The sequence below is a fragment of the Sinohyriopsis cumingii genome, chromosome 13 (assembly GCF_028554795.1).
Source record: "Sinohyriopsis cumingii isolate HCF-2022 chromosome 13, ASM2855479v2, whole genome shotgun sequence".
NCBI classification, from domain to species: domain Eukaryota; kingdom Metazoa; phylum Mollusca; class Bivalvia; order Unionida; family Unionidae; genus Sinohyriopsis; species Sinohyriopsis cumingii.
The window spans coordinates 18025801-18052023 of NC_142973.1; the positions used below are offsets into that span (position 1 = coordinate 18025801).

Below are 26223 nucleotides of genomic sequence, written 5' to 3' on the forward strand. Positions count from 1 at the left end.
TCTGATCTTAGGTCTCAATGACTATTCATATCCTTGACCTAGCTTTGTCTGATCTTAGGTATCAATAACTGTTCATATCCTTACCCTAACCATCTCTGATCATAGGTATCATTGACTGTTTATATACTTGCCCTAACCATCTCTGATCTTCAGTATCAACGTCTGTTCATATTTTTGCCCTAGCTCTCTTTACTGTGACTGTTCAGACCCTTGCTTAGTTATCTCTGATCTTCAGTATCAATGACTGCTCAGGTCCTTGCCCTATCTCTCTCTATTCTTCAGTATCAATGACTGTTCATATCCTTGCCCTAGCTATCTCTAATCTTCAGTTTCAATGACTGTTCATTTCCTTGCCCTAGCAATCTCTGATCTTAGGTATCAAAGACTGTTCAGATCCTTGCCCTAGCTTTGTCTGATCTTAGGTATCAATGGCTGTTCATATCCTTGCCCTAGCTATATCTGATCTTAGGTATCAATGGCTTTTCATATCATTGCCCTAGCTATCTCTGATCTTAGGTATCAAAGACTGTTCAGATCCTTGCCCTAGCTTTGTCTGATCTTAGGTATCAATGGCTGTTCATATCCTTGCCCTAGCTATATCTGATCTTAGGTATCAATGGCTTTTCATATCCTTGCCCTAGCTATCTCTGATCTTAGGTATCAGTGGGTTTTCATTTCCTTGCACTAGCTTTGTCTGATCTTAGGCATCTTAGGTATCGATGGTCGTTCATGTACCTTACTACTGAAAAATGTCAAAAGCACATAACGACGGGTAGTGAAAAACACAGTCAGGCTTAGATGGTGAAAGACGATTGAAACTTACAGTGCTGATAAATACTGAATGCTGGTGCACAATTCATAAAAATGTCTACAGATTTTTAAAAGATTATGTTGCCTATCTGTTTTTTTTTTCTGTTGAGTGTCTATTTCCACTCGAATGTTGTCAAGATATTACCAATAAAAAGAAGGGAATTTGAACTATGTAAAACAAGGTTCTAAAGAAAGCCCCCAAGGGGCTCGAGAAAGTCGGCGCTGAGAGATTCCCAATGTGTACATAGTGATGACTCCGAGAGAATAAGAAGGAGGGAGTAGGGAGGAGGACAGAAATGAGGAAAGCGAAGGAGACCGAGTAAAACTTTCAGGGTGCACACAAGAGGTCTGAAGTACAGAAGGAGGAAGAGGAAGGAAGACAATTTAATAGCGGACGAGTACCAGGACCAACGTCCTGAACAGAGACTCTCTCACAATATTACATTAACTTTCGTGTGACGAATGAAAGTGTAAAGTGGAATTTGGATGACAAGGCCAGTTATTGTGTCAAATAAAATTAAACTGAAGCTTTACCTCCAAGTTGTTAGTAAAACTTGAAGATTAATGTCCAGGAAATCAGCTTAAATGATTTTTACATTTCATAATATTGTTATCTATTCAATTTAGTTGTTCTTTGTAATTACAGTGTCGTCTTTGCTCAATGGGGGATCTGGACTCGTTAAATTTTAATGCACGCCTTCTGCAGTATTATTTATAATACCATAGCGGGATTGTCTGACACACACACACACACACACACACACACACACACACTAATCTATGGTCTTTAACTATGTAACAGAATGGAGCGGAAACCGACAAGTTTTGTGAAAAATCAACAAATAATTTTTTCCCTAGAATACAAGGTGAAATTTTAAAACAACTTTCAATATTGTGAATTAAATCGTTATTATTCCTAAAGGTTCTATTACAAGTCCTAACGAATACAAGTTTTAATTAAATTCCTGTGGTATTCCAAATATGATCCGACGCTCAAGTGTTGATGTGCCTTTAGTCTCGAATGTACAAGTCATACAAGTGATTAAGAGCGCGGAGATGTGCCAACAGTCTATTGATGTTTCATAATAATACAATCCAAGATGTCCTCGTCTGAATTCACTATACTTACAAATTAATGTTTCTGTCTAAGAATATTATTAAAAGCTCTCTGTGTTTCCTGTGAATAATAATTTGAATAAATATTTCGCATAACACCCAAATCAAATGCTTTCAACAGCAATAACCCTGAATCTGCCTCATATGTCACATGCAAGAATTAGTAATTTCACAAATAAACAAGAGCAGATACACACACACACACACACACACACACACACACACACACACACACACATATATATATATATATATATATATATATATATATATATATATATATATATATATATATATATATATATATATATATATATATATATATATATATATATATATATACACACACACACACACACATACACACACACACACACACATAAACTAAGACCCCCCAAAAAGAACATGGATTAGGGTCATAAGTTCTCTGCTAGAACCATCTCAGTTGTCATGAAGATAATAACTATTACCAAAGTTATAATAAAGAACATCGGAAACATCAGGTACACTAGGTAATTCCATGCAGGAATACCAATGTCCAAGACCCAGACCCCCCAAAACATGTTTGCATTAATAATGATTTGAATACTTAATCCACAATCATGAATGCATGCATGCATACATAGATACATACATAGATACATAGATACATACATACATACATACATACATACATAGCACGCACGCACGCACTCGCACACGCACACATATACATACATACATACATACATACATACATACATACATACACACATATACGTACATACATACATACATGCATGCATGCATGCATGCATGCATGCATGCATGCATGCATACATACATACATACATACATACATACATACATACATACATACATTGTCTCACTACGTGGTGTATATTCTGAGCAATTTTTTCTTCAAAAGAACAAAACACAACCTAGATATTTGTCAAATTTTCCTTTTCTGGCGTCAAACAATATTCCCGCTGTTGTTACCCTAGATGTCGTCTTATCATAACTCAGCATAATTAAGGCTGATATGGTCAGCTCGCAACGTGATACACACACAAGCCAATTACCATGAAATTAATGTCTTTTTCCTAGCTGCTATGTACATTCCTAACTGGAACCATGACAAAACTAGACATCTTAATACGACGCCCCTTTGGGCTATAACTCACTAACTGAACGATGTCGTTCGGCGTGAACCTATTTCTTGGTTAAAAGAATTAACAACATAATTACATAAATTAATTAATGGACTTCACATCTTGTTAACTGCCATATTTACTGACTAGCATTTCATTGATATAGCCATATTAAAATCAGTTCTTAGCATCCAAATTACGTACATTTTTAAGACAGATAAATTCAGGTGTTCACACGATTTGTATTAGAAGTAATGCATACATTTATTAGGATTCGTGATTCATGTGGCATCTAAACGGGGTTCTTCGAACGGATTCATATCAATGTAATATTTTATAACAATCGTAGAATACACGAGTCATATAACATTCAAGATCAGTGAATGCGATATTAACTTCTGAACTCAATGAAAATTGAAGCATGAATTTAAAATGAATAAATTCAACAAATAATTACAAATTTATATCGATGAATATATTGTAGCGATTGAAACAAACCGTGTGCTTTCCCGAGATTCGCTTTCTTTTCTGTAAAGCCGATGCTCTCTATTCCTTGTCCTCAACTATCCAGACACCCATCTCTTGGACAATGAAACGAGAAAAGTACTTTCTACTGATCTCGGGCTGAGACTTCTCGCTTACCTTCAGAAACTTAGACTAATTTCGCGAGGAAGAATACTTAAAAGATTGATTTTCGTCCGGGAAACACATCTCTTTTTACTTGGCCAGTCAGAATTAACTTTATCTAACCTCTAAAAATTTAACACGCCCTTTGAAGCAAGAACAATTTTGTCTAGTCAGTCTTTATCAATAACTATTCCTGGAAAATTTAATTTTATGACACTTATTTCAAATGGCCTAAAAATGTCTCTAGCTTGTCTCCACGTTGTCATTTCCATCTACTTAAACCTAAAGTTAACATGTTTTTACTATGTCTAACCTTTATCCAAGCGGGTCCTAATTAGAAATCAGTTATGCTCCCCCCCCCCCCCGAGAATCCCTGTTAATTGTCACGTGTCACGCTGACCGCGACAAGATTGACCATGTATGTTTTGTAATAATGTTTTTATTTAAAATCCACTGTTACAGATACATACTACTACGACTGTATGGTCTTAAACCAAGTCACACAAAAAATCGAAAACCGAATGATTTAATAAAATTCAACAACTAATTTTTGCTATATTAAGTTGTCCTTCCAAATGAATGACTGTGAAACTGATTCATTTAATCAAATAATCAGTTAATCAAGAAAACCATCAATCACTCAATCTGTTCCTTCTGTACGATTTAAGACCCATTGTTCAGTCACTTGCATAGACATTACTAGCAACATCTGTGCCTTTTTACCTCCGTGGTTGAAATGGAACCTCTGTTTCTATTTTACCGCATAGGGAAGCGCGGTGATTGAGTGGATATAATGCCTAATTAATAGTCACCTGACCGCTATTCTGTATTCCTGCCCACACCAGTTGGTGTCAGCGGCTGTGATGTGCCTCTCAGAGTGGTACTGCGAGTCCGTGTTCATAGATACACCAGTCAATGTCGACTGCTACAGTGTGTAGCTGGAAACGGCGGTTTACTCACGTTGACGTGGTACTAAAATGGCTATACACGTTGCCATGGTACTAAAATGGCTGTCATGTATGATGCTGTATTTTAAATACCATTCAACTATCCAGGAAACAAACTTCTGCCTGGAAACACTATTTTTTGCCAGCAGACTAGAGTATTCAACGGAAACTTAGAAACTTGAACTCACTTTCAAATTTGAATAAAAACTACTAAACTCTTCTTTTTCTTCTTTCAGTTATGCAATCAGGTTTCGCACTTCTGGAGGCAGGCTCAGTCAGAAGCAAGAACGTCACCAACATTCTAATCAAGAACGTTTGCGATTCGTGTAAGCGTATATTTTATGAAAGAATTGGTATTAAAATTAAATTGTTTTGCATTTTGTAGCTGGAATATATAGCGCTCTCCGTTACGGATCACTGCCACCTCATCTCTGTCTGCGTGGGTTCGAGTCTCGGATTCAGCCAATGTGGGTATGTGAGAAAGCTTGCCAGTAGCTTCTCGTGGTCGGTGGTTCTTTCCGACGTTTTCCCGGGTTCTTCCTCCACCATTAATACTGGCCGCCATGTCTAGCCTATCGTGTGCTGAAAAATGGCGTTAAACCCTACAACAACAATGCGTTAATGCTTAGATATAAGGAAAACATTCAGAAGTGACAATTAAAATGTTTCCACCTCACAAGCAAAATAACTCTTCATATCTACTAGAAAATAGAACGTAAATTTTCTGTTTATCCATTCTCAAAGTCAAAAACCATTCATTTGTATGGTTCTTGTTATCTCAATTCAATACCAATGACCCCAGCCGAGTCATACCAAATACTTATAATAATTAATGGTACTAGGAGCTGCCTCGATTGGCGTTAAGCATCAAGAGGTTAGTGTTAGAACTGGTCGGTTTGGTGTCAGGATAATGTGACTGGGTGGAACATGATGCCATATGTCTGCGGGATGATGCCCCAGTGTTAGACATCACTATAAACTGCCACACTGCAGACATCGTAGCGATACGACTAAAATTGTTACAGCTACGTTAAAAATCACACACACACACACACACACACACACACACACACACTGTTCCATTGCGATTAACGCATGCTGCATTACTACATCCATAAAAGAAGTTCCCAAATACAATAACTATAAGACAGCGACATTTTGAAAATGTAACTTGTACCTACAAATTTTCAAATTGAGCATTTTGTCAAATTAACGACTGTATCTGCGCGGATGGATATAGTGAACATGACTGTTGTAAGGGTACGATTAAAGCATTATAGAGCGGTTGAAAACGAAATGGGATTTGTACAGTTCAATTAAATGCATCTAAATATATCGACGCACGGACGTCAGAAAAGACACCAAAATAGTTCCAATCTGGGTGTACTGACTGAGAATCGGTATCCAACGCCACATCGACCATGTCAGAAGAAATGGGTATATAAGAAATGTCAAATGTCTCGTTATGAAATAAATGATAATATCAGTTATTGTACACTCATTTAATCCTATGTAGCTGGTTTAACGTTCGACGCGCATGTCATCTGTATTTCCCCATACTATGGCCTAGAACTCGTGTGTTTTTACTGACGTTCTCTCATTTATATTTGCATGTATGTATGGACGGATGGGGTAGGTGGGTTTAACGGCACGACAGCACAATACTGCCTATATGGAACTGATTAACAGTTAAGTTTTACAAATGTAATGATGAGAACAACACAAAGCTCTTGAGGAAGACGAACCCTTCCATATAAACGTAAATACGTAGTACTACGAGGAAAAAATATAAAATGTACAATGTTAAAATTCTTGACAAAATTTTGAAATAAAAGATAAAGGAAACAAGATTGAAATTCCTTAAAATATAGATTGAAGTGTGTTATATTCTAGTAAACTAAATTCCCTCAGGAAGTTCAAAACATTGTTAGATGTATCTAATCGAACTTTTGCAAATCACAAGTTACGTTTATTCCATTCTCAATGTATAACTAAAATGTACGGAAAGCGGAAAAGAGGAGTTATACAACTATCACAAAACCATTTTCTTGTTTTGTTCCGAGTCTGTGGAAATATCTCTTTGGATATGGTTTATTAATGATTTTAGGTCTCATTTTTGACATACCTGTACATCACACTTATCTTTTTGCAAATTTGTACAACAAAAAAGCGTTTGCAGATATATATATATATATATATATATATATATATATATATATATATATATATATATATATATATATATATATATATATAACATAATTTTCCTTTTTATTTTCAGTCATTTGTGGTGTATCCTATTGGCTTTTTGGCTTTGCATTTGCATATGGAGATGGAAATCAATTCATTGGACATACGTACTTCGCGATCACTGACCTTCCTGCCAGTCGCTATGCATACTTTTTCTTTCAGTTCACATTTACTGCAACTGCCGCCACTATTGTGTCGGGGGCTATGTCCGAGCGGTGTGAATTTATGTCTTATTTTATCTTCAGCTTCATCATGACTGGTAAGAGACTAAACCACAAACACATTAAAGGGATTAATTAAGTGTCTTCCAGAAAAAAATATAATTTTTAAGAAGGGATTTTTAACGATGATTACACAGCAATGTTTTAGGACTTATGCGAAACGTTTATGACGACCCTTCTGCTAGCTAAAGAGTCAGCGGTTTTGATGTTGCAGCATAATTTGCTCGCTTTGTACCACATGCATTTAGGATCGATCTTCGTTCTCGACACGTGTAATTATAATTCTGTGTACGTCCATGGTTGGTGGTTTACGCATAGTTTTCGGATTCCACCATCTGAAGTCTTTTGTCACGATTTCATTCAAAATAATTGGAGAAGTTTAATGACGCAAACATCTGTACACGAACGTGAAATATTTTACCAGCATGTAACATACAAATGTTTAACATGTTTAATATCTCCTAAAAGCAACGAGGAGTGAAACTGGCCGAAACTGACCTGCTACTTAAATTACAGTCTGTTCCGATTGTTTTTGTAGTTGAAAACCCTCACACCCATGCACGGTCCGCATATAGCTGCCGTTGTATGTTTCATGAGACATTGATGTAAATTGACCCGTCATTTATCTCTTTGTTTTCTCCAATCGTATACATTTCTAACCCATGAAATATAGCTTCTATCGCCCAAAATTGACTTTACCAATATCGTGGATTGGGCTTTAGCTTTGAAAGGCCAGCACACTTTTGGTCGCTATCAATATTAATGAATGCTTAACCATGCATATCTGCTATTTGATTAAACTTAACATAACAACCTTAATATTTACCCTAAATAGTTCAATAGTTTTGAAATTGCTTTAAATAGACATTAGATATGTATTAGTATGTATTAGCGTTTAATTGCACATCAACACAATGATGGCTATATGGTGCCAATAAAGAGGAAAGTTCTAAAAATTTAAAGGAAAATGACATTTTAGTATCTTCATGTTGGTTTCATGTCGATCTCATAGACAGTTTAGTATCTTCATGTTTGTATCATGTCGATCTCGTGGACATTTTGGTATCTTCATGTTCGTATCATGTCGATCTCATTGATATCTTAGTATCTTCGTGTTCGTATCATGTCGATCTCGTGGACATTTTAGTATCTTGATGTTCGTATCATGTCGATCGCAAAACATTTTAGTATCTTGATGTTCGTATCATGTCGATCGCATGGACTTTTAGTATCTTCATGTTCGTATCATGTCGATCTCGTAGACATTTTAGTATCTTCATGTTCGTATCATGTCGATCGCATGGACATTTTAGTATCTTCATGTTCATATCATGTCGATCTCGTGGACATTTTAGTATCTTCATGTTCGTATCATGTCGATCGCATGGACATTTTAGTATCTTCATGTTCGTATCATGTCGATCGCATGGACATTTTAGTATCTTCATGTTCCTATCATGTCGATCGCATGGACATTTTAGTATCTTCATGTTCCTATCATGTCGATCGCATGGACATTTTAGTATCTTCATGTTCGTTTCATGTCGATCTCATGGACATTTTAGTATCTTCATGTTCGTATCATGTTGATATCACTAACCGTTCAGTACCTTTATTCACATATAACGTAGATCTCACTGACACTTCGAGATTACAAAGGTGGCACACTGTATAGGTCACACGGTACTGATGATATGGAAAAATGGAAACCAGCCTGGAAATGGGGGAACATAAAATGGAGTATGTATGGGTTTGGCTGACCAGGATTGGTTAATAATGTAAGTTCAGTTTTATGAAAAAGAATCTTTTGAGAGCTTTTCCTAGTTGTAAGTGAAAAAAACCCCAGAGACATTGTTTTATTGATGGAATTTCAGTCCTTAAACAGTCTTGAGTTTTGAACACTCATTACTAAAATTAGCACCTGACTCTTTGGTGCGGAATTGATTCAAGCACATGCAGGTCCAGAAAATGCCGCGGCTCATATATTTTCCTCTATACAGAAGCTGATATCTAGGTTTCACCTATACTGATAAATATAGGTCTAATCATGAGCACTCAAAAATTTTAAGTTATTGAATTTTTAATATCAAGGTGTTTGCGTAGGTTTACTATGGGAACTTAATTAGTACCGTAAGTCCTATAAGGATTTTATTTAACCAACAATGTCCAGATAAATTCAGGGATTATTTGTTTTCATTAATTAAGGATCAATATTTGAATTCCTGTAAATTCTTTGCTTTGCCTCTTTCTTAATGTTATTAAAAAGGGTTCCGGCCTAATTGTAGTTACTCTGTATTCGGCTATTTTGATGGGTATCTATTTTCGCGTTTTTGCGAAAATTGACGTTTGTGTCAGTACTTTAATTCGTGGATTTGCGAAGGAGACCTATTTTTTCACACAATAACAAGTTTGTTTTGGGGTTTGGTAGTTTGTAGCAGCCACGAAATCCACTAAAAGAAGTATCCTGCAAAAAATGGTGAATTCATTGTTACTGTGCGCAGTTACCGGTGCTTAATTGACTTGTTACATATTTTATCTTAGATATTATTTTGAAAGCTGACTCGTTCAGTAATTTTTCGTCTGATTATATATTTTAAAAAAATTTGTTTAGCATATACTCTTTGGCGATAAATAACAGTTTTAAACAGATAAATAACGTCAAAAAAGTCATTACAAAACTTATTCCAGTCAAAACTGAATGATGTATTTTATACACGTTTTATCTTCAGGCTTTATATACCCACTGGTGACTCACTGGACTTGGTGGCATAATGGATTTCTCTTCCAGGGGATAGATTATGGAGGCGATATTGGACGGATTGGATACCGGGTTAGTTATAGGAGCAGGAGGGGGAATTCCTTTGAAGACATGGGGTATTCGTAAACATAGCCACACAGTGGTTATGATTCCAATGATTCAGGAGTCCTCATTTGTTTATTACTTAATTTGTTTTGTTTTTCATTTTTTTTTTTATATAGTAAATAGTCATGATGAAACCCAATCTTCATTCTCGTCTGTCATTAGTTTGCGTGAGACATTTTGGAATTTCTTTACTGTTAAAGAAGCCTTTGCTAAGGAGGAAAGTATCTGAAAAATGGAACAGATAGGCCTGTAGGACACATCGCCATTTTGGAAGAGTAATGTGTTTCTCTAATAAATGTTTGGTTTAGGTCCATGTGTCCGTTTAGGTCATTGCAACTTGTATTCTAGCCATATAACTTCATACGAGTTCAGCAGAAACCATACGTTGTAATTAATACATAGTAATCATTAACTGAGATAACTGTGCCTAGATTACATTATTGTAACTACAAGTATCTGGTTCGCTAGGTTATAGTGCGCTACATGTGTGTATAATGTGTTTGCATCTTGCTCTTTATTCCCCAATGGGTAGAGTAGGTTCAACCCTAAGCATCATTGCGTCGATTTACATCTTGCTCATTATTCCCCAATGGGTAGAGTAGGTTCAACCCTAAGCATCATTACGTCGATTGGCAATTTGCTCATTATTCCTCAGTTGGTAGAGTAGGTTCAACCCTAAACATCACTGCGTCGATTTGCATCTTGCTTATTATTCCCCAATATGTAAAACGGCTTTGTCCGTTTGTTCCATTGTATAGGTTTTGCATCTTGCCCATTTTTCCCAGATGGCTAAAGCGGGTTCGACCTTTACCCCATTGTGTCGGTTTGTATCTTGCATATTGTCAGCGAATGATTTGCATGCATGTGAAAAATATTCACAAGGAATTTATTGAAACCACTAACTTCAACAAATGGAAAATAGCACAAGTAATTTTAAAAGTTCCATTTCAACTTGTTTTTATGACAAAAGTTTAGAATCAGCGAGAAGTAGTTTAGAGTGAAAAAAAAATAAGCCAGTCCCTTGAATAGAAGTTTCATTACTCGTTGACCTATTTTTACACACACACACACACACACACACACACACACACACACACACACAGACACACACACACACAGTCTCTCTTTCTCTCCTCATTTTCACAAACATTACAACATCAACAGTTTCTATCATCTCAAATTTACAGTCATAGTCGAGACGTTCAGAAGAATCTACGTTGTTAAAATATCGAAGTGCAGGCGTTGTTTCCATTACTAAGTTCGAACACCGCGTTTAATTTGCCTTCATGTGTTTCGCTGCTATATCGTAAACGTAGGTTTGACTATCCCCCATGTTTATTTTAACTGTGTATGAGAAAATTTATTCATTATTCAATATGCTACTGCGAAAGGCGATTTACTAGGAAAAAGCACTATCTGACACATGTTCTAATATCACAATACTCTCGTAAGGCCGACAGTCATTCCTACGGCTTACAAATATAATAGTATATTTATTATGTACATCTAAGTGACTCCCGAGGGCCCCAGGTGACCGAGGAGTCTAAAGCGCTCGCCGTTACAAATCACCCACACATCTCACCTCTGTTCACTTGGGATCGTGTCTCGGTTTGTGGGTCGGTTCATGGTTGTTCCCGTGGTTTTGCTAGGTTTTCCTTCACCACACACACACACACACACACACAGACCTCCCAGTGTGTATGAAGACCCTTAAAACTTACATCGTTGTAGATTTAAAAGTGCGAAAATCAGTAATACTGAAGATGAAAGCTGGATATCATTATACAATAAATAAAAACCATATTTTGATATAGAAGTGTGCAGTTCCTGTTCCTCCAATATATTATACAGCTAGGTTTGAAATGAGTCTTAAACTACAAAAAATTTCATATTATAAATATATTATAAGTGCCAGTATTATTAACCAATCTAACAGCAACATAAACATGTAGCCAGGCTAATAGTCGCATTATACATATGCTAGGACTTTTCCGGAAGTGGAGTGGTGCATACGGTAGGGGGCATGGCTGCGCTGGTCGGGGCGGCAATAATTGGACCGCGAATAGGCAGATTTGACCCGGAGACTGGAGTAGCAGTCTATATCAGAGGGCATTCTATTCCGGTAAGTTCTTAGTTTTTTTGATGGCGCTCTACAGTTTCGTATAGGAGATTTAGATTTTTAAAGAAAAAGATTTTCCCAGGTTATTGTCACTAATTATACTGGCTATTTTAAAAAGACCTTGTACATCTTAAGGATTGTTAAAAGAACTGTTCAATTATTTGATGTCTGATTGACGGGTGTAATTTATGGTATAGAGAATCCTTACTTCAGATGTTCTCCTGCTAGCTCCCCTTGGTCATATTCACTTCCTGAATTTCAGAAGTAAATTTAAAACAAAAATAGAGCCCATAAAATTTGTTACATTTTATATGTTTTGTCATTCATTCGTTGTGCTTTCAGAACCTGGCCTTGCCTGGTCTTGCAAAATTAATTTTCTCTATCTTAAAAGCTGATAAAAGATAGTATATGTTAGACAAACAAAACATAGACATACACAAACAAACAAACAAAATATACACAGACAAATACTTATAGAAAACAAAGACAAAATTGGGGGGTAATAGTGAAAGAGTATATCTTTTCCAGGCGAGGGAGTGACCCCGGAAAGGGTCGTTTGGGGTTTCTTCTCTTGTGGGAAAATCCTATGGAGAAACCCTGGTACATATTAATAGCCTCAACTTGTGGAAAATTCCTATAAAAAGAACCTAGTAGCAATTGATAACCTCAACTTGTCGGAAAATCCTATGGAAAAATCTAGTATCTATTTATAACTACAACTTGTGGTAAATCCAATGGAAACACCTAGTATCTATTTTTAGTCTCCATCAGTGGAAAATTCGTTGGGAAAAACCATGGTATATATTTAAAGCTACAACTTGTATGAAATCCATTGTAAAAACCCTTGTATCTATATTTAGTTTCGTCTTATAGGAAATCCTGTCGAAGTGCCAAAGTTTATATGTATAGCCTCAAAACGTAGCAGTGTTACAAGTAGCTGACCTCAAATGTTCGGTGACTTAATAAAAGTAATCGATCTGACCTGAATAGATGCTAGTCTGTGTAAGTATTTGTCATTCTATGTAAAACGGAACATATAGTTTAAACAGTGGACTCTATGGCGTCTTAAAGGGCTTTTTATGGACACACGGTTTACAAAGGGGTTTAATGTGGATAAGCAAAACACATGCACACACACAGACACACACACAATCCAAAATGCCCTGTGGTAGCTTAGGATTTAACAGAAGGAGCTGAAAATAGACAAACATGCTATCCATCACACCACAAAAATACCATCCACCACACCAACTATACCATTCAACACCCCTTATAAACACTATCCCAATCGCCTTGTGTTAGTTTAGAGTGTAAGAAGAGGAGATGAAATCTCACAAACGTACTCTTACACACCGAGTATACCATCCAACACCTCATAAAAATTCTATCCACTAAACCATATATACCATCCATCACCCTCCACTATCTCTCTCTCTCTCTCTCTCTCTCTCTCTCTCTCTCTCTCTCTCTCTCTCTCTCTCACACACACACACACACACACACACTATCCCAAAACGTTATGTGTTAGCTTAGAGTGTAAGAGAAGGAGATGAGTGCGAGCATGACATTCTATCCATCACACAATAAAAATGCCATCCACAACACCAACTATACCATTCAACACACCTTACAAATACTATTCCAAAACGCCTTGTGTTAACTTAGAATGTTAGAGAAGTAGACGAAACCTCACAAACATAATATCCAGAACATCATCTGTACCATCCCACGCCTTGTACACACATTCACCAACCCACCTTGTATTAGCTTAGAGTTTAAGCGAAGAAGTTGAAATCGAACGAAAATACTTACAGTGAACATATTTGTGAGATTTCGTCTCTTCTTCTTACACTCAAAAGTAAAACATAGCATTTTTGGGAGAGTGTGTGTAAGCTGCGTGGGATGTTGTATTGGGATATTAGATGAGATAGTTGTGTGATGGATAATGTGTAGTGTTTCCTTTAATCTCTTTCTCTTACACTCTAAGCTTACACTAGGCGTTTTGGGATAGGGCGTTGTGTGATGGATGTTATAGATTGTGTAAAGGATATTATTTTTATTAGGTCATCTAGTGGCGCATGCACAGTTGTGCGCACACCACTATAACTAAACTAAACAACAACATTAGGTGATGAATGGTATATAAGATGGTAAGAGTAAGTTTGACACAGCTAACACAGGGCGCTTTGGAATATTGTGTGTAAGGGGTGTATGATGTTGATTCCATTATATTATGTTTGTGAGATTTCTTCTCCTTCTCATATATTCTAGGCTAACAGAAGTCATTGTGGTATTTAGTGTGTAAGTTGTGTTGAATGGTATTGGAATGTTGGATGGTATAGTTATGTGATGGATAGTATTTTTATGGTGTGATGGATAACATGTTTTGCTGGCTTTCATCTCCTTCTCTTGCGCTTTTAGCTAACATGGGACGTTTTGGATGGTATGTGTATCAGGGCTGTTGGATGGTGTTGGAATATTGGATGGTATAGTGGTGTGATGAATAGTATTTTTTGTGGGGCAAGGGATATTGTATTTTGTGAGATTTCATCTGATACATTCTAAGCTAACACAAGGCATTTCGGGTAGAGTGTATAATGAGATATTGAGTGGTACAGTTGGTGTGGTGGATGGTATTTTGTTGTGGTGTGATGGATAATACGTTTGTCTATTTTCATCTCCTCTTACACTTTAAGCTAACACAAGGCGTTTATGATAGAGTGCATAATGAGATGCTGAATGGTATATAAGATATGTGAGAGTATTTTTGTTGGATTTTATTTTCTTCGCTTACACTCTAAGTTAAGACAAGGTGATTTTGATAGTGTGAGTAAGAGGTGTGGGATGGTATAGGCGATGTTTTGGATATTACGTTTGTGAGATTTCTTCTCTTTTTATATTCTATGCTGGCGCAAGGTATTTTGAGATAGTGGATGTAAGGTGTGTTGAATGGTATAGTTGGTGGATGGTATTTTTAATGGTGTGATGGATGTTTGCTTTCATCTTCTTCTCTTAGATTCTAAGCCCACACGTGGTGTTTTGAGATAGCATGCGTGCGTGTGTATATGTGTGAGTGTGTGTATGTGTATGGAGGGTGGAGCGTGATGAATATTATAGATGGTTTAATGGATAATATTTTCACGAGGTGTTGGACGGTATAGCTGGTTGTGAGATTATGTTTGTGAGATTTAAGCTCCGCATATTATACTTTAAGCTAACGCATAAAGAAAAAGAAAGATTTATGTAATAAAGCTTTTTCTTTTTAAAAATAACATTAGTCAAATATACATAAGATAAAATCTTATGAATGACACAAAGTGTTCATGAAACATTATGCTTCTATAAAAGTGAATGTACATCACATCTGCTGTTAAACTGTATTTCCCCTTGACGTGCCTGATGTCAATATTGTACTTCTGCAACATCAAACTCCATATTAATAATCTCAGAAGTTTGTTGTTCATCTTGCTGATGAAGGTAAGGGGATTGTGATCACTAAATAATTGGATGAGCTGAAATAATATAGATTTCAAAGTGTTGTAATGCTAATATCAAAGCCAAACATTCCTTCTCGATTGTGGAATAATTTCTCTGGTGCTTATTTATCTTCTTAAAAAAAAAGCACACTGGATGATCTACACTATTTTTGTCATCTCGAATCAATACAGCACCAATTCCAACATCACTTGCATCAAAAGACATTTTATAAGTTTGACTAAAATTTGGAGCTGTAGGTACCGATGCACTCTTACGAATGGCCTTTAACTTATCAAAAGGCTCCTACCATTTTAAGACCATTGAAACTTTGTTTCCATGTTCAATAAATTTGTTCATCAATTATGGAAAAGTTGGAACAAAATTTCCGATAGTATCAAGCCATACCCTAAAACCGCATCAGGTGTTTATTTTCACTGATAGGCACAGGGAATTCAGATATAGCCTTGACCTTAGCATCTATGGTTTTTATTTGACCATGTCCACGATATGTCCTAGAAATGTTACACAAGCACGGCAAACTCATCTTTGGATAAATTAATTATCGAATTTGTATCCTTGAGTCTATCAAAGAATTTCTGAATTATCGCTAACTTATCTTTCCAGGTGTCGATATAGATGATGACATCATCGATGTAAGCATCACAATTATCTAGACCAGATGCAATTATGTTCATTAAACGTTTTTAAGTACAAGGCTAACATTTCGTCGCAAAATTTATATTGATAAAGTCCATCTGGAGTCACGAATGACGAACTTTTCTTTGCCCTTTCCATCAGTGGAATTTTAAAAAATCCTTCAGCAGGTCAAATTTGGTGACATCCTTTGAATTTATAATTTTATCAAAGCAGTCATTAGTGTTTGGTAATGGAAATGAATCTGAATTAGTGACACTGTCCACCTTTCTATTGTCAGAGCACATGCGGAAAATATTATCTGGCTTCGGAACAAGTATACATGGTGAACTCCAGTCACTGTTATTCGGTAATATGAAATCATTCCCCAGCAAATATGAATTTCTTTTTTCAAACTTTCCTGTTTGAGAGGGTTCATCCTGTACGAGTGTTGTTTCACTGGCGTGAAATTTACGATTTCAACGTCATGGTAGATTTTATTTGTAACTGTAGGAACATCTGTGAATAAATGCTCATATTCAAGTAATAACTGTTTTAGTTCATTCTTTTCTTGTTGCTGCAGATGTGAAAGTTTCTGGTTGAGGTTATTCATAATTTCTTAATTCCGAAGATTTGTTACCCCAAAATCAATACAGTTCGAGTGCATGCCATAGCTTAAATCCTCAGTGTGTGGAACAAAGTTAAACAAAATTAATTGCATGATTAACCTGGCTATATCTATCTACATACTGATAATCCTTTAATAGATTCACATCCCAGGAGTACTATTATTATAATTTAACTCACTGATTTTCTTGTTAACTTTCGTAAGGGCCATAACACTTAATCTGAAGAAAATTTAGAGTGAGTCAGTGAGACAGAACTCTATCACGAGAATGAACATTGTAATTCTTTCAAAGGTTAGTTTAAATTTTGACTTAAATTCCTGGATGCCAAATTCAAGCATAATTGGATAGAAAATTCCAGAAATAAAATTTGACCCTCAATCAGACCGGACAGATTTGGGAAGACCAATTCCGATTGGGTTTTCCTACCATTTGACAAGTGTGACAAGATCAGCAGTATTTACAATTATCAATTTTAATTTTTGGCCAAAAAGTGATTCAAGATCTTGTAAAAAGTCTTACTGATTCCTAAACGACTAGCTAAATGAGTTTCATGGGCCAGACTAAGAATGTTCTGTCCGTATGATTAAGGAACTTCAATTTGATAGTTAACTGACCATTCGTCACCAGCAGGTACCTCTGGCGGTCTCCATTTTCTCATAAGAACCACACTGCTAACAAAATAACAAATGGGTAATTCTGTGGCTTTGGTTTCACTAATGGCCCTCTGAAACAAGCAGGAGATCTCAGGGTCTTTTTCCTGTTCGATGACAAGAGACTGTCGTTTGTCGCCCTGATTAGAATAATGAGAATGAGTAGTTAAAAGCGGATCCCTATGATCAATACCTTTTGATTGATCCAAACGAGGCGTGAAAGTGACCTCATCAAAAACCTGACCAACGCATGTGTCAGATAAAATAATTTTTTCCTGATCAACATCTTTCTCAAGAGCTTTCTTTGCCATATCTCTAGTAATTGCACAAGCTTGGCATAAGTCAGAGAATTCTTTTTTTCAATAGGATCGACTTTCTGATCCAAACAAGGCTTTTCAGTTACAAGTGGATTAACCACAACCTGATCTCCAACTAGTTCATTGCCTAGTAATAAATGAATGTCTAAATGGGTAAAGACGAAAATGTTCCGGATGTCACGTGTCCTGAAACCAAGTCTGATGATAAATTTACACAACGGAGAGGAACATTAACAAAACCGCACTCTACTCACTGAATAAGAACGCTCTCATTAGAAGAAGACTTCTCAGAAAAAGGCAAAGTACCTAATAATAAAAGACTCTGAGAAGCTCCTATGTCCCTTAAAATTTTAATAGTGATAGAATTGGCCAAATCACATTTCAACATAAATGTTTCATAATTATCCATAATAAAATCAGACTGGAGTTTATTTGACCCAACAAATATATTGCTTTCAATGCACGACCGTTACCTTGACCTCTTAGAAATAAAAGCATTTGGAATAGGCCTGTCTTGATCCTGTTGCTTATTTTTCAGTTTGTAGGAATCAGAAATAACGTGTAATTTCTTCTTGCAAAAGGTACACGTAGAACGATATAAGAACTTCTGATAAATCTTATCAGAAACTTAATTTCCAAACGTTGTGCCAGACTGAGATTTGGAAGGGCTCGTATTAGGCTGAAATATGTTTTTACCAGACGAACGATGAGTAGAAAACTTACTGACAAAAGAAACGTTATAAGCTGAGGAATGCTCATCAGCAGTACGAGCAGCATCTACAGTTATGTTAATCAAGATAAGTCTTACCGTCCCTGTAGACACAGCTCGTGAACTCTTCAACTAATAAGATTTGTCTGAGATTTTATAGACTTGATAAAAAAATTTGGCTAACCACCACCTATCAAGGGATTGCTATTTTTCTCTTGCAAAAAATTCGACAGGAGTTTGTCCAGTTTCTTTTTGTAAGCCTCAGGCAGTAACTCATAAACCTTCTAGATGCATACCTTAACCAGATCATAGTCAGTACTTTGCTCTACTGACAGGGAAGCGTAGACGTCTCGGGCTTTGCCAAAACATGCACTTTGGTATAATATAGTCCAATACTGGGGGCACTAACCTAATATTCTTAATAACATCAAACCCTGAATTTGTATGTTAAGTGGAGGATCGCTTTTCACTTGGCAGGTCTAATTCTTTTAATCGAAATGGATGTTCCTTTCTTCCTTTTCCATTTCTCTCAGAAGTTCACTTTCTTTCTTTTCTATTTGCCTTTGCATTTGTTTATCTCTTTTCTCTTTCTACAACTGCATTTCCCTTCTCTTTATCTAACTGCATCTGTCTTTCTTGAAGCTCAAGCTTTCTTAACTGGATTTCATTCTTGTATTTTAACCTTAAGTCCATAACTTGTAAGTTAGAGTCAGGCGGAGCCTGATTATTCAAATCCAAATCCAAAGTACAGTTATTCAAAACATTCATTTCCACCAAATAAAAGACCAAAACATAGAATTTTCAACATTTACCAGACTACCACCTTTTGAGGTCAACTCGAACACTGTTACTAAGTCACCACTCATTTGAGGTCAGCTGTTTGTAAAACTGGTACGTTTTGAAGCTACAAATACACACTTATGCTATTCCATAGGATTTCCTACAAGATGAGGTTATAAAGTGATACTAGGGTTTTGCCATAGGATTTCATACAAGTTATAGCTATAACTAGATATCAGGGTTTTTCCAAAGGAATTTTCCATAAGTTGAATTTTTTCCAATATGATTTTAGGATTTTCCAAGAGTTGAGGCTATAAATTGATACAAGATTTTTTTCCATATGAATTTCTACAAGTTGAGGCTGTAAATATGTAGCAGGGTTTCACCATAGGATTTTTCCACAAGAGAAGACCCCAAACGACCCTTTTCAGGGTTGCTTCCTTGACTGGAAAAGATATCCTCTTTCGCTATTACCTAAATTGATTTTGTCTTTTTGTATGTTTTGTCTGCTTGTTTGTGTATGTCTATGTTTTGTTTGTCCCTATAAACCCCGTTGTCCCTAAACGTCTATTTCACATAGCCTTTTTCATACCTACCTTCATCAACGCGTATTGTGATGAACTCGAACACTGTTACTAATTCAATGTCCGACTGAGGCCAGCCACTTGCAACACTGTTGCTATTTTTTTCCTAGTGTCCAGTGTCTTGAAGTCACACATGTTACATTCTCTTGTCCCAAGACTGTCCCACATTGTTAAATTTCCTTTGTCCCTCCATTCAATATTCACACTAGAATTTGATTGTCCCTAGATTCCATATTCTCTTTCTCAGTGGTACAGCCCCGTTATCTTTAAATCGCCATAAGTTACTAGTCACACGGGAGCAGTCATTTTTGGTTAACCGTGCTCTCAGATTATGTACATTTTTCACAAGTACAATATCCAAAGAAATTTCAACCACATTATATGAAAATAAACACAAAGGTATGCGAACGTTCTCTCCATTGCGAATGTTTTAGATACAAACAACTTCACCTTATGCATGTCTCACTCTACGAAGATAATAATATTTGTAGAGCGCCCCCTAATCAATGTTTTTGCAATGTATTACACAAAAGGGTGATACGCATATTATTCTTCACAGGTATGGATGATTCATTGAATTCATCTTTAAAGAGAGAATTTCGGATTTTTTTTTACCACATTAAACCACACTAAATTACTAACTTATGCACATGCATACAAAGATTTAAGCGTTTTTATTGATAAATATATTTCTGTTGCAGCTATCAACTCTAGGTGGTTTTATTTTGTTTTTTGGGTACCTGACGTTTAACGGTGCGTCCCAGCTTTCCCTTAGTAAGGCGGGTGACGGTGAAGCCATTAGTCTCGCGATCGTCAACACGATGATCACGGCAACCTTCGCCTCCTTTACTGCGACCTTCGTCTACCGTATTCCCAGGTTTGGATCTGGTGCCTGGTGTATTACTGTCGCTAGTAACGGTGCAATCACCGGAATGGTAAGATTCAAAACGTGTTTGCAACTCAGATAATCTTTATGTTTCTTTATGTTTTAATTTATGTCAGTATAACTAACCATCAATAACCTAGGCTTTCTTTCATACTAATTTCTTCTCCCGTGCATCTTTCTGTTCACTTCCATTCTCTTCATTTATCTATCAAACTATCTAAAATATGTATGTATGTATGGATGTATGTATGTATGCATGCATGCATGCATGTATATATGTATGTATGTGCGTGCGTGCTTGTGTGTGTGTGCTTGCGTGCGTGCGTGCATGAGAATACATTTTCAATTAATTGAATTGATTGGCGGATCGTACAATACACAACAATAACTTATAAATGTTGCTTCATCATCAACAACAGTATTAAATTCTAATGTATAAAGCACAACACAATGATCTGATACAATATTAGGCTCACAAACCTCAAACGATAGAACAGTACTGAAAAGGTACTGAGAAGCAATACCATAGTTGGGGTATGCAGTACCTTGTGAAACACGGGTTTAATGTTATAATTATAAACAAGATACTCGTCGGGTATTGCATACATATATCGAGTATTGTCATCAACATTATTAAAATCATCAACAATATACGCGCCGGGTAATGCATATATATATAAAATATCGTCATCAACAACAAAATCCGGGCGTACTGACGTTCGAGAATCACAGTCACCACAAATAACAAAATTAAATTTTTTTATTCTAATTACTTTCTATTCTTTCAAGTGATTTACTTAACATGTCAAAAATATTTATATCCACCATAGATTGACTGCTAGTTCTAAAAGGCGAAAGAAAAAGAAAATCTTCAAAATATTGAACAGTTGAATTTAATTGATATTATATTACCCTCGTACCCGTAAGCAAATATATTGCCCATAACAAATTTATCTCTAATATATACATTTATTCCCCAAGAGACTTTTTTATATATATGTTTTCTTTATTTTTCCATGCAAAGCAATTGATTTAAATTTCTTACATACACAAATCGGATAATTAATGTATGTATGTATGTATGGATGGATGGATGGATGGATGAATGCATGAATACATGCATGTATGTATGTTCGTGTGTGCGTGCGTGCATGCATGTATGTATGTATTTATGTCATGAAAGGTTAAAATTTATTATGTGCGTTTTAGTGGGCATGGGCCAAATACATTTATAACCAAACATATACTGTTTAATGAAGGCCGAGAAACGAAAGTAAATTCAATAATAACTGTTTTCTTTATAGGTTGCATCTTGTGCAGGGTGTAATGTTCTTTATCCGTGGGGTTCATGCATATTGGGTATCACAGCAGGCATTACCTATCACGTCTGGTGCTGGCTCGTCCGTGCAGTCCGTGTAGATGACCCAACCGATGCTGTCGCGAGTAAGAATATATATATATATATATATATATATATATATATATATATATATATATATATATATATATTCAAACACACAAGGACAAAATCAAAAATCATTATTAGAAGTATTAATATTATTAAGTGCGGTTTATGTCTCTCCCTTCATTTTTATAAACACCAATGTCACCTTTTTCCTCAGTTACGTGTAATAATTGCGTTTATATTGAATTCATTTCCCACCATCTTGATAGCATGACATATTGATATGAATTTGTTGTGTTTTATAAGGTCATTTGTTGTGTTTTATAAGGTCATATTTTGTTGTGTTTTGTAAGGTCATATTTTGTTGTGTTTTATAAGGTCATATTTTGTTGTTTTATAAGGTCACTGGAGCTCATCGTGTCTCAGTGAGTGATTTGTTTTTCGAGCTGCAACGATTCCTCCAAATCTTTTGTCTTTTTTTCATACCGATGACGACTTTTACGGCCATGCTTTATACGTTCACTAGTTTTGTGGACTAATAATCATGGTTCATAATACTAGGTCACGGTAACTTTTCCATTATGCGCCGAGAAAGCAGGCTTTGCGATTATAGCAAAGAAGGCGACTGATATCATATTTATTCGTCTTCTTGGCAAATACGTATTAAAATGCTATCATCATGACCACTTTCAAAAACGCTTGAAAAACTTTGTACAAACGTTAACTGCACAACTGATTCTTTTGGAAAATAATGTCCATGCTAACGGTGTTAGTTGTCTCACGATTTCAGTGAATTTAGGAGGAGGAACACTGGGTGTCATTGCCGTCGGATTTTTGGACAGGAATAAAGGCATCCTCCTTAAATGGAATCGGCAGTCAGGACTGGTGTGTTTATTTACTTATTCATTATAATTTTTATATAAAAAGGTAAGAGAAGTTGGAAAAAACACAAATTGCATCAGTTCTTCATCTCCTTGCAAAGCAAATGCATTTTTTTGTACCTTGGTAAAATTTGAGATATACGTAAAGACATCATTTCCACAAACAATGTGCTTGTAAAGATGGGTTTCTGAAAAAACAAAACGAGCAATAGAACTTTCAACGTAGGAGTAGCGATTTAATTAAGACAGTCCAAAGTGTTATGTCATTTTTATATAAGTAATGAGCTAAAATAATTGTCGCTGCGCAGCTAAGACAAATAAAATTGTGTGCGGATGCAATTTAATATATACATACACGGATATGAGAGCATAAAAGAAATGCAACAATGTCACTGGAATCTCCAGGTGAGGTCTTCATTTCATGCTTCTATTTTAAATGGATTTTTGTCGTCTCGAGAGTAAGTATAGTTAAAACCCTGATGGATTCATTTTCTTGATGCCTTTCGATTTCAGTTCCTTGGTTGGCAGTTGGCTGGTATAACCCTCATTATGGCCTGGACTGCATTTTGGAGTGCAATTTCTTTTGGAATCATGAGATGGATGAAGATCCTAAGGGTACCAGAGGATATTGAACTCAAAGGTGAGGCCCTCAATAGGGGTTTCAGTATTGTCAAAATGAAAAAAGATATGAAACAACATCGTTTTTTAAAAGTTTTTTTTTTTCTGAGCAAAACATCAGATCAGCCATCAGGTTCCATAGATTTCACATGCAGTGGTTGAAAATGAAACATCATATCTTTTTTTTTTTTAAAGAAACAAAAACAAAGAAACCAAACTTCCAGTGAAATAAATAAAAAATTTTGAGGTCTCGCTTTTTATTTGTCTTAATACAAAGACATCTACGATGAAAATGGCTAAATATTCAGGAACAAATTTTAGATTCAGATTTAAATACCGATTCACATTACGTTTGCCTGATTCGTTTTTTATTTACGTTTTTGTACTCTCATCACACATCTCGAATTAAAAAAAAGTGTTTATGAAATCTAATGACGTTGAACACATTTCGCATCTTGTCGAACTGAGTTACAGTAAAATGTAGATAAATTTTATAATTGTCAAACAGTACATTTTTTTTAACTTCAACAGTTATTGTCACTTTTCATCAATATGACAATCTTTAATCACTGATAATTTTCAATGTCTTTAGGTAACTTAAAAACTCTAATTTTCTAGCCGTGAAATCCACACGCGCACATGTTGTAAATGGAGATTAAATTGTGTTCTTGTTCATTGCAGAATTACAGCCAACTAATAAAGGTCGAAGTGACCTCGTTAATTCACTGTTGGACCATGTATTTCATATTGTCACCTTTAAGTCAGATCCAACTTCAAACGACATAGACACTGATCCGCCGTCGTTTAATGCGCTGGCCTATCAGGACAAATGTTTTTCATAAACTCACTACTCATAGCAGACCAACTGATCAGGACAAACATTTTTCATAAACTCATTACCAATAGTAAACCAAATGATCAGGACATACATTTTTCATAAACTCATTACTCATAGTAAACCAACTGATCAGGACATATCTTTTTTCATATACTCATTACTCATAGCAGACCAACTGATCAGGACATATCTTTGTCATATACTTATTAATCATAGCAGACCAACTGATAAGGAAATATATTTTCCACAAACTCATTACTCAGAGCAGACCAAGTGATCAGGACATATCTTTTTTTCATATACTCGTTACTCATAGCAGACCAACTGATCAGGACAAATATTTTTCAAATACTCATTACTCATAACAGACTTCACAGAATAAACTCTCCAGTCACCTTATAGATCAGCTCATGCGCAGTTTGCATTTGGACCTGACGTATGATCGAGTCTATAACGTGCACGTTGTATTTTTAGGTCTGTTATTGGAACTGTTGCCTTTACATTCAAGAACCTTAATATGTGCATGCATATAGACTAGTACTAGACCGCTCCGGTGGCCTAGTGGTTAAAGCGTCCGTCCCGGATGAGTGAGGTTTGGTTCGAACCCCGGCCGAGTCATACCAAAGACTTCTAAAAATGGTACTAATAGCTGCCTCGCTACACGCTCAACATTAAGAGGTTAGTTTTAGGAACGTTCAGCTTGGTAATAATGTGACTGGGTGGGACATCATTCTACATGTCTGCGGCATGATGCCCCAGTGCTAGACATCACTTTCAAGTGTCACACTGCAGACGTCGTAGCGATATGACTGGAAAATTGTTAAAGCTACGTGAAAAATCTAAATCACACACACACAGAGTAGTACTACACAACAACATAGGACAAAGCGATTTACGTTTTCCACTTCGCTGTTTAACTCGAAAACGATTATAATGAGCAAGTTCAAACTTCTTTACGTGTGTATCATGTCTTCGAGATTTGTTTTCTTCAGAGAGGTCTTTTGTTTGATATTTATTACGTTAAAGAAATTCAGTCATAAGATGAGATAACATAAATCATAATGTTTTTGCTGAAGATAAAACTAAATTCCACAGAACCATGTTATATTTACTGTTACGTATTTAATATAATACTGTTTAATCATAAAATAAATATCTTGCACATTAGTCATCTATGTGGTGGATTTGTAAAAAAATTTTGGTACCCAGTGTCAGAAATTTTCTGATCTAGAAACCATACCATTAGCAACCCAACTAGCTGAGGACTCTTTAGCGCTTAACACCAATCTTTGATTTTTAGATTAGGTCTTATGGCGTTTAAAGCAAAGGTTCATGGCGTAATTTAAAGTTTATGTAATTCCCAGTGGTTCAGCTTAACATACTCAAAACATTATTTGAAACATTTTTGTGTTCGTTTTGTAGGCTTGGACATCCCAAGACACAAAGAGCCTGGCTACCCAGTTGAGTCCTACGGACACGGTCATGTCGAGAAGATAATACAGATACTCGAGAGTACACCTATGGAGATATTTCAAGGTAAGTCGAGACCATTGATAAACATAGATGATTCATCTGGTCAGCTCTGCTATGTCAGCTAGCTAAACTAAATTTCATATTGTATCCCTTGTGTCAACAATATCCAACTTTCAAGTAGCATGATGTCCCACCCAGTCACATTATCCTGACACCAGGCCGACCACTCATAACATCAATCTCATAATGCTGAGCGCCAA

The 26223-nt window shown here is 36.0% G+C and overlaps 1 protein-coding gene across 1 annotated transcript in view; it reads left to right on the top strand.

Annotated features, from left to right (window-relative positions):
- LOC149785002 (putative ammonium transporter 1) overlaps nt 1-26223 on the top strand; it is an 85843-nt gene that overhangs the window by 54491 nt on the left and 5129 nt on the right. Inside the window, exons 3-11 of the mRNA XM_089931267.1 lie at nt 4867-4956; nt 6912-7139; nt 9831-9931; nt 11949-12086; nt 20564-20797; nt 22053-22191; nt 22944-23038; nt 23548-23674; nt 25913-26026. Of these exons, the coding sequence (XP_089787393.1) occupies nt 4867-4956; nt 6912-7139; nt 9831-9931; nt 11949-12086; nt 20564-20797; nt 22053-22191; nt 22944-23038; nt 23548-23674; nt 25913-26026 (1266 nt within the window). The remainder of the gene's footprint in view (nt 1-4866; nt 4957-6911; nt 7140-9830; nt 9932-11948; nt 12087-20563; nt 20798-22052; nt 22192-22943; nt 23039-23547; nt 23675-25912; nt 26027-26223) is intronic.